The 10,733-nt window shown below is 39.8% G+C and overlaps 1 protein-coding gene across 1 annotated transcript; it reads right to left on the bottom strand.

Annotated features, from left to right (window-relative positions):
- Positions 1-4,071: 4,071 nt before the first annotated feature.
- Positions 4,072-9,313, bottom strand: LOC139468330 (uncharacterized). The gene has a single exon (XM_071250232.1). The coding sequence runs from the start codon at positions 8,216-8,218 to the stop codon at positions 7,136-7,138; it is 1,083 nt and encodes a 360-aa protein (XP_071106333.1). The 5' UTR covers positions 8,219-9,313; the 3' UTR covers positions 4,072-7,135.
- Positions 9,314-10,733: the final 1,420 nt, after the last annotated feature.

Genomic DNA, 10,733 nt, shown 5'->3' with positions numbered 1-10,733 from the left:
GCAATTCCGTCACAAAGATTTTGAAAAGTAACTAATAGGTCTTTTTGAATAAATAACGATCCAAAGAGCAACATTTCACAAATGGAGAATAAAAATGAAATAAAAATGTATTTTCGTTTTGTTTCGACCGTAGACCCTATATTTTGGTGAAATCTGGAAAGCAAGTCATGCCCTGCTCTGTTAACCAAGAGAGGACACAACTCCATCTATAAAACCACAAGGGCGTGGCTCGCGAACGTCGGGAAGTCTAATCATAAAGTTGTTCTACAATCATACATGTTCTTAGAAAGAATACATCAAGCTTATTAGTTATGATGACAACACCAACAATTATAGCTCGTCCTAAAAATAATAGATCAAACTGCATGTTGTAGATGAATGGAAACATTGTGTTGCATTGCCTAGCGTACACCAATCCTCCAGTAGCCCGCGCATTCCATATCCATTGGGATAAATAAACGGAAAAACTGAAAATAATCTAAAACCAAGATGTTAACCCATGTTTGATGGTAGTTAAAAGTGAAACAGACAGGAAATGGTTATTCTATGATGATGTATTTGATACAGGTATCTTAGTTGTGTTTTGGACTAAAAGTTTGCATTGTTTTGGCGACTGTTTTAAGCCTAACATTTTGACAACGTTTGTAATTTTTTGGTCAGATCCAGTTTTCAAACGTACATTTTCTTTTGCCCGGCAATCTGTAACAGACTCGGCGTATAATACACTGGATAACTGAGCATGACGTATGACTGACTTAATCAAATGTATAACATGATCCATCCAGGCTGACACCCTAATCGATATGTGCGATAACCACGCATTGCTCACATTTACCGAAAACTTCAGTCTACCACTCTAATTCACATGTGAGTGACGCCCAAGGAAAAATCGGTTGGCAAATCTTACTGATAGTGTCGAGTAATGCTCAAGACTGAACCTCTACCAAGTGATGGTATTGATGAAACTGATATGGGAGGAGTCAGGTCGCAGTGACCTTACAAGTGCATTATACAACAACTTTCAAATTCAATACCTCATGACAGAAATTCTGCGATTTTTTTCTTCAAAGTGTCTGATATCTTAAAGTAGATTTTATGGCAGTGTTTTTATATGTTTTTGTTGTTATTGGTTTTTTTATGTGGCAGACAGTACATTTAAATATTACTGCCGACTGAATATGAAAAAGAAAATAATAATGCTAGCGACAAATTGTAACCATCAGACCCCGGTATTATCTTTTAAGAAAACATTTTTTTGTGGTGATTATATCTGACTGGCATATAAACATCGTCATTATAAATGTCGAGACAGCGATTAAGACGACAAAGCAAAATGGTTTAGATCTTCTCAATCCTATTTTTCTCATTCTCTACCATGAGGGTCAAGTCAAACAAAACAAAGCATTTCTCCTTCGAGGCAAAAAATATTTAAAGCCGTTGAAACATTTACCTTGATCTATTTTTTTTAAACAGACTTTTTGCAAAATTATGAAAACTGTACACACTGGTTCGTCGCCCATGTGGTGATCAGGGATCAGGGACACCAATAGAAATGATTCCACTGACAGGCTCTAAAACAATCTATCCACCTATGTGAAGGCACTGAAACATTAGGGTGGTTACTCTAATGTCTATGATAATTATGGTAACTAAATACTTGACGACGTATAATAAGGGCAAGTTGTCCAATTGTAATGATACGGAAAATTTGGGGATACTCGGAAGAACTTTCTTACACATATAAGTTTTGGACATCTAGTATGATTAAGAATAGACATAAAAAGACAGAATTGTCAAGACAAAACATAACTATGGGCAAGTCCGTGATCCAAGATGTTTTTTATGTACACCAAAACAAAGCCTTTCTCATGTTCAAATTAAGGAAATGTTAGCTTCCCGAAAACCTGTAAAAATACTTTTTGGTCATTGTTTAATCTAATATATACATCCAGTGCAAAATCCAATTCTAATGCATATGAACACATCTGATAACTTTCATTACGATTTCGCAAGGGTTCTCTCATCTCATTAAATATGCAGATTCCGTGGGACCAAAAATACAATTACCATTCCTTGTTCAGTGGCTTCAGGGGCGATAAACGCCTTAAGAAAACATTACGATTGGGGAGGGTCGCGTTTGTAAATACAACCATGAATCAAACATAATTTAAACCCGTAAACGTCAATATGAAATCGCAATGCTACCCACAAATAAAAACACTACATTCCCACGTTCACCTTTTTAAAGGAAAGCTCATTTATTCCTATCTTTTCGCGCGATTACGCACAACCGTTCAACTCTGTGAATACCCCGTTATCTGTACAGGAGCTTTCGCTGAAGCAAAATACCGACGAGCACACGATTAAACTGGAATATATTTCAAGCATACGCCTGTTAACGTGGAAACAGTTCTGATAAATATTTCATCACGTATTAACCTTCAGTGAAAATAGTTCTCGTTTGATTTGAAGTCGGATTTTGTGAAAGTTGCAGTTGCTATTTCGTCTGATAAGTATTTTTCGATGAATTCATCAACACTATCATCTTTCCGTAGCCGTTCGTTGGGTCCCGGAATGGAAGGAGTTGGTCCCGAATGATTTCGACTGTGGCAGTGTGAACTTACTATTGGTTTCTGTTCTTGTAAGTTGTGGGTGGTATCTGACACACAGCCCTGGGATCGACCTCCACGGACATACAAAACCGTGTATATTTCACAAGATATACGATTCCTTTCTGATGAAGGAGCACCGGTGGCCCGTCGTCTCTGGCGCCGATATTCGCTGTGGAGAGATGCGTTTTGGAGGCATGCCAACAACTGTCGGTCATCGGTTCGAATCCCGGTTCGCCCTGATTATAGTTCTATGTTATTGACACCATACCCCTGGTAGTGTAGACATCTAAGTCTTTGGGTGGTATTCTAGAAGCTATAGTTGGTTGGTTGGTTGTTTTACGCCGCACTCAGCAGCATTCCAGCTACATGACGGCTGTCTGTAAATAATGGAGTCTAGACCAGACAATCCAGTGATTGATATCATGAGCATCGATCCACACAATAGGGATCGATGACATGCTTCAACCAAGTCAGCGAGCCTGACCACCCGATCCCGTTAGTCGCCTCTTACGACAAGCATAGTCGCCTTTAGTGCAAAGGGAGACAGGGTTGACTTGTTGAATTTTATTGAAAGAAGGAATAAGTTGAAAGTCCACTCTAACACCCTCGCCACCATGGCTTTCCCCACACATGATGCGGACACGCCGTGATATACATGACATACTGTCCAGAGCGGTATAGAACCAAACTGACGCACTTATCTTCCACACCTCAAGAGAATACCATTGAACAAGCAATCGTTGCTACCTCGAGCCGACGCTTTTACAACCAGGCTATCCCCCTGCACCTTTTGGTTGAAGAATATGACGTATCAAACCAAGGATAATACATCTCATTTTTGTGGAACCAGATCACGGCGATCTCCGCAATTAAACATATAAATCAGCATTTTCAACCCAATTAAGGATGCCTTCTTTGAATGATGATTGATGGTCAGGCTAATATCTCCGTTCTGACGAATCACCTTTATCCCCAAACTATGGAAGCGTTTAAGTCGAATCTTTAAAAAAGAGCGACAAAAAGGTATATTTTATACATTTCTCCAGTTCCAAGCTCAGTGAAATAGTAGTGAAATGAACAATCGAAATTCTTATCAGTAATAAATCCCAAAGGATATAAATTCATGAAAATTGGGAATAATTAATCGGAATTTAATTATTAAGCAGGAAGATAATACTCCCTCCTATCCTCCAACCTCTTATCTCCGTGGCGGTTGAGAAGGCCAGGATTGTGTAGTGAATTAATAATTCATAGGCGTCTATTCAAAAATACAATCGTTAGGCATACCTACTTCAACATGTATATATTTTCTTTAATATACATTAGACAAAATGTTATTTCCATGAGACATTAACAGTCAAGCAAGAAGAAACAAAGCAGGACAGTTCAAATATTTATTTGGTAAATAAATTCATGTCAACAATGTTTTTGACATTATAATGTCTAACTATTCTCTTACTGCAGATCTGAAACACGGACACTGCCGCGCAGTACAGCACAGGAACCATGATCTCGTTAATTCACTCTGTGTACAAAAAAGACTGTATACAACATATTTTGTATACAAAACATTCTGCATACAAAATACTCTGTATACGAATACTATGTCTATATAAAATACCCTGTATACAAAATAACATGTATACAACACACTATGTATACAAAACTATCTGGAAACATACGCGATACAAATCTTTCCATAATCAATAGAGACAATTGTACGAAAAACTGTTAACCACTAAACCAGATTGTCTCAACCATCACATTCTACCATTAAATTATGAGTGTTCTATAAATCCAAATAAGTTTAAATTAAATACAAATTTTTATAGCATGTACTAAAATGAAACAACGTTATTGTTCTGTTGGTAACATTTTTCTAAATTTGAAAAATTTAAATCGATTTCGCTTGACATGTACACAAGCCAGAGATTTCATAATATTACATGTGAACATTTTTCTAAACCATTAGTCTCCATCTTCCTGACTTGAAGGGGCGGTCGGGTAGCCTAGTGGTTAAAGCGTTCGCACGTCACGCCGAAGACCCGGGTTCGATTCCCGACATGGGTAAAATATGTGAACCCCATTTCTGGAGTTCCCCCGCCGTGATATTGCTGGAATATTGCTAAAAGCGGCGTAAAGCCATACTCACTCACTCCTGACTGTGGTTTTGACAGGGGAATATTTGGTAGACTATAAAACAGCTGGTTTATTGTGTTTGAATAGGAAGATCCTGTTTATTACATTTTATTAAAGGTAAAGCGGTCTATGGGAAGCAAGTCTAGAGAAGGCCACTTCATCTACTGCATCCTGTATACATCCATGTAACTGATGGAACTGAACTGACACCTTGTACTGTATCACTGGTCACAGCGTGGACACTGTAAATTAGACTAATCTGCTTCACCGACACTAACATAACAGAACTAACATTCAGAAGAGACTAGTTTCTATTTATAATATGATTTTGTATCAAGCTAAACATAAGGTTCAAGTTGACTATATTTGTTGAACACAGACCTTTATAGTGAAATATTATTAATATCCAATTTAGAAGCTGTTATTTATGCATAAATTCGGACTAGCGGTTAATATATGAATTATTGCACATTTAAATGCGTATCACATTACAAACACTTGATGCATTGCACGAGTTGCCCTATGTACAGGTAAACTTGATAGCCAAAATATTGATTTTAAGAATACTGAAATACACATACAAAATACCATCAGTGACTTGTCCTATGTAACCAACACTATCCATGTTTCGTGTGGTGTACCAATAATGCTGTTATGCAGAACGTTTCTATCTTCACACATTTGGCTAAACTAAGAGGCATACAGCACAACCTGCAAAGTCTAGACCCAGAAAAGAAGACCTTAGCAGAGGACAAACTATTTGGTCTTTTGCACGTTGTTCTCATTCGTATTTGGTATGATAATGTTGATTGCCATGACAACCGCACATCTGGATTCAAGGTTTCAAGGAACAATAAGTGTTTCCTTTGTCAGTCTTCAAAACAATTCATATAGTTTCTTTAAAAGATAAGGAGGAAGTACTTCCCCAATAATGAATGTCAGAACATAATCTCTCGGTAACCATGGCAATGTACATTATTTTTTTATCTCAGGAATTAATTTGATGTGCAAACAAGGAAAACATTTATCATTTGGGTGTTCAAACACATGGATTTACCTACAATTCGTCCTTAATACGATCACTTAAAGTAGAAGGCTTCAGTGACTTGCATCCTCCCAATAAAACGGGGCAACTGCAACGTCGACCTGTTGACGAGCCGTGCGCCGCACAAGAAACCTCTGTTGTGTCGTAATCAATAGAGAGGTCAATGTAAAAACACGACCTGGTCTTTAATGGAATGAATATTGATTAACCAGTGGAAGATCGGATATCAATCAATTATCAAATCGATCACCAGGGAATACTTGCTTCCACTTGTTGCGGATTGCAGACAAAACACATTATTGTCAAGTCTCCGTAGAGACATGTGTTTTTTTAACCCGAAGATAGTTTGTGAGACGCTAGTTTGTACGTTCAGTGCCGCTGAGAGCACTCTACCTTGCCCACGTTTTCAATATGAAAGTCACTTGTTTATGGGATTAAGAAAAACATTTGTTTTTTTTAGATTCCATAATACACTACTTATTCTTAGATTCTGGGTATATGAATATAGATAAGAATATGAACTATACGAATATTTATTGATCATTTTCAATTTTAATTTCTTAAAGATCTATATGATTATTTTTACACGCTTTCAAACATCATGACATTTAAACTTAATACTTCTTGCCCAAAGGCAGCATGTACACCACGTTTGCCGTTAGGAGCAACTGCATCGAGAGTCGGATATGCAACTTTTTACTAGATTCTGCTTGGATTCAGAATAATGCATGGTACTAATACAGACATAATTGACATTATATACATAAATGGTATATATGACTCTGTTTTGCTCAAGATATACGGTCATGGTCCAGACTAGACATATCTATTCGTTACATTGGATACAATCCATATTCTGTATTTATACTAGACACAGCCAGGGTTACAGATCGGAAACATACAGGTTCAGACGACTAACGGACAAGGCTCAGATCAGACAGCCAGACACGGTTCAGGTACGTTATATCAATGTTTTAGACCAGGGTCTGACAAGGTTCAGATCTGGTATAGCCAAAATACAGACCAGAGATAGACATGTTTCAGATCTCCTATAAACATATTTCAGATCAGGTACAGACAAGGTTCAGATGTGGGATAGCCATGTTTCAGAACATGGACAGACAAGTTTCAGATCTGGGATAGCAATGTTTCAGACCAAAGACAAACAAGATTATACAGGAACAGATCAGGTACATCCAAAGTTCAGATTAGACATAGTCCGAGTTCGGATCCAACACAAACACAGTTTCCGTTATCCTTTACACACGAAAGCACAAATACACCGACCCATCCTGCGCCTGTCACTGACAAACACTACCTGAGATTCACACATTTCCGATTATCGCCTGCAGAACGGTGGCAGTGTCACGGTGCTGAGCACTTTCTTGCCTTGTCGTTGTTCCTCAAACAGATTGCCATATTTGTCAGCTGTCCTGAACACAAATGGGTAAAGGGAATGTAGATGTTTACAATGGACGCGCCGTTTTAACTGTGACGGTTTATCCGATTCCAGTTTATGAATATAGTTCGACGTCGTGCACACATTAATCATATAGTTTGTTGCTAACACTTCTTCCATGTTGCAAGGGACGGGTAAAATTGCCCTCTCAAATGGGCGGTACTGCAGAGGGAAGACCGACGCTTTTGTGAAATTGAAATCTTGTCTATAATGAGGACTTTCGTCCCAAAGGTACTCGGAATTCTCTACATAGAAGAAAATGTCAATGTAAGGCCACCGGTAGGGCTTGTGTTTTAATGTTGGCAGGTCCCTCCTATAGAACTTCCATTGTCGATGAGATGGCGTGTGTACTCCATAGCTGGGGAACTGAGAGAGCACGTGTTGGATTTTATCCTTCTCAGACGCGTTCATCATCACGTCGATGTCGTCGTCCCAGGGGATGATGCCGTGATGACGATAGGCACCTAGTAACGTTCCACCATACAGGAAGTACGTCAGATTGGCTAGTTCGCAAGCCCGGATGAAGGTTTGAAAGGTGATAAGCATGATATTCCTTTCATCAAAGGTTGTGGTTGGCTGGAATAACATATAATATTCCTTCATCGTTGATGGCTGGCGTCGAGATGACAAATTATGGACTTCCAAATCGTAAAATGTCGTGATCCGGCCTATTGTTGATAAATTCACTTTAGACATACGATCTGTATTGACGGACGGAAACACTGGCGAAAGGACGGCAACAATCTTCTCCGACAGACTGAGAGAGTCCTGTAAGTCCCCCCCAACTGGGAGGGTCCTGGTGTAGATGGGAGGGGGGCGTTCCGCCCTGCTTAAGCAGTCTGTCTGGTACATGGAAACGATGAACATAATGACGGCAAGGGATAACGAAAACATGGTATACCGCCATAACCTTGGGATAATCGCCCATCGGTGACCACCAACTCGATGGACCATTTTCATCATGCCCGGCGTTCACGTCATCAGCATTGCTATCGAGTACAAGCACTTAATCTCTTCTCTGTAATGCCCCACCACGGGGATTCCCGTATATGTCAGTGATATTCATTTAAGTATTCTCCCTTGCATGACATTTAATCTGCTTGACGAGCGCAATACTCCAATATTCAATAAAACCATATCACGAACGGCATTCATATATAGATGTGCACTCAAACGTACTTGACGTGTTTGGACTCCCAATGCAATCAGAATTTCTATTGAAACTGTGAAGAGGTCCGTTGATGATGTATATCGGTTTGGTCCAGAGCTCGGAGTCCTTGTAAACAAGGCTGTAACAGTTAAACCACTTGGGCTCGAGTTTGTCACCGTGTGGTCAACAGATGAGGAGACGCTGCTCCCAACCTCTTCCCATGATGTAGGCTGGCTGACAATCTCTTCCCACACATTTCATTACGGAATATAAACAGTCAAATGAGGTCCTCTCCCAAACATCAATAATTCACATAATGAAAAGAACATTAGAGAAGTGGCTATTATCCCCCATATCAATAAGTATTGGGAAGGAGTAATGTCCAATAATTGAATTACGGTGGTCAATCAATCATCTGATCGATCACAAACATAAACCATCTCTCCCTTTCTGCTGCCTTATTTACATCGCTACTGCGCAAAATGTGCATTGAAACTACGCCTATTGTCCAGCTCCTACCAATTGCCCTCCAGTCTTGTGAGGCGGTGAATGTAACGGCAAACCTCGGCCAGAACGGTGGAATCCAATTAAGCTGTTAACATGGAAATAAGGGAATATTTGATAGTGTATGGAAGCAAACAACCAGTCCCTCGATCAATGGAAAATTAACACCAATTATTGTCTGTTTTAAGTCTGCACGACATAACTATCGTATTTCCTCGTTCAATAACACATTTATAACCAGGCCCGTCAAGCATCATACACAAGATGAGGACAAGAAACCTCGATGCAGTTGAATGATTCAACAGATTCAGACGGCTGTCGCCTTCGGCAGCACATTCACAATGCAACACGTAAATCGTAGTCAGTTCGGGCGAGTTTTGAAAAAGTGTCTATTTTTCAAACCATTTCTCTGCCTCTGAGTTACGTTCTGTACAGACTCGATGACAATACTCTATCCAATTGTCAGCGAGATCTATAGTTGAGCAGACATCAAAGAATCCTTTTGACGAAGTTAATTCCCAGTTTTGTATACAATCCAAGTATTCTCGTTGACCCGGAGTCGCTCATATAGAGCTATATCCATCCAAGTCAGAAGACAGGCTTGTTTCCTTCCCTATTTATTGACGTACTTCTTGTAACTTGTGATTTATCGTCTGCGTGGGGCTTCAGGGCAGATAATGACTGTTCTTCCACAAACTCTTAAAATGAATAAAGATGAAACAGCAAAAATCGTCTCCACTGGAAATGATATTGAATGCGAATGTCGAATTAACTTTAAGTACTGTTCTGTCTTTCTTCATCACAAAGGTCATCCGCAGCAATTTGCTTTCTTCCTTGGTGATAAAACGTGGACCTTATTCCCTCGTGCAGTTGTAGTTAATAGTACAGTTAGCCGATGTATCCTGGGCCTAATGAAACGTAGATCTAGTCAGTGTCAGCACCTACAAGCCCCGCTACACTGACCAGCCATGCTTGTTAGGTGCTGCTCTGATCACGTAATGGTCAGCACTTGGCCACTGGTCACCGCAGCATCAACAGATAGCCATAGTAATTTCCCAGCCACTCCCTCTCACCCAGTGATTGCCTGCTAGATCAATAGTTAACAAACGCCTCGCAAAGATCCGTCCATGGCTCATCGATGCCAACTTGGGCGTTCGAGGCACCTCACATGCCCCGCGATCTCCCTCGTCCCTCCCGAGTTTGCGGTCCTCGTTCGCGTCACGCGTCTCTCAGGTTCTTTGAAAGCAAAGCAAACTTTCTGAAGCCGATCTCGAAGCTCCCTCTATTACATGCTCAGCTCTCTATTTTGGTCAAGATTGTGCGGTCGCGACGGGTGATGATGAAAACGGCTCTTGGCGCCCAGAGTAAATGTTTGGCTTACTAACAAATTGAATTGAGCACCTCGGCTTTTCTTTTCGGAAGTTTTTGGCTTCTCGGTGCGTGTGTTTGCTCACGAACAAGGGGACAATGTAGCAGACGCACTTAATGATTAGTACATTTGAGGCTGGAGAGTTTAACTGCTGAAAATGTCATTATGTTTTCTTGCTTTGGGATTGGATTTGAAAGAACATTTTGAATTACCGATTTAACAGTTAATTCAACAGGTTAGAAATTAAGATTCTAACTATCGACAGAATTTGGTGTACATGCAAAAAATGTAACTAAACAGAACGTTTTATAGTAATAATCACTTTAATAATAATTGCGATGGTTGATATGGTATTAATGTTTTATCGACTTACAACAGACCTACTCTCCCGTGGAACCTCTTTCAGTTTTATTGCTGTTGGAATCCATGTGCGATGCAGCTAACCGGACACAGTC

Source organism: Haliotis cracherodii, unplaced genomic scaffold (genome assembly GCF_022045235.1).
Source record: "Haliotis cracherodii isolate W230 unplaced genomic scaffold, xgHalCrac1.p SCAF_1, whole genome shotgun sequence".
Classification (NCBI taxonomy): Eukaryota; Metazoa; Mollusca; class Gastropoda; order Lepetellida; family Haliotidae; genus Haliotis; species Haliotis cracherodii.
This window is presented reverse-complemented; position numbering and strand designations above follow the sequence as displayed.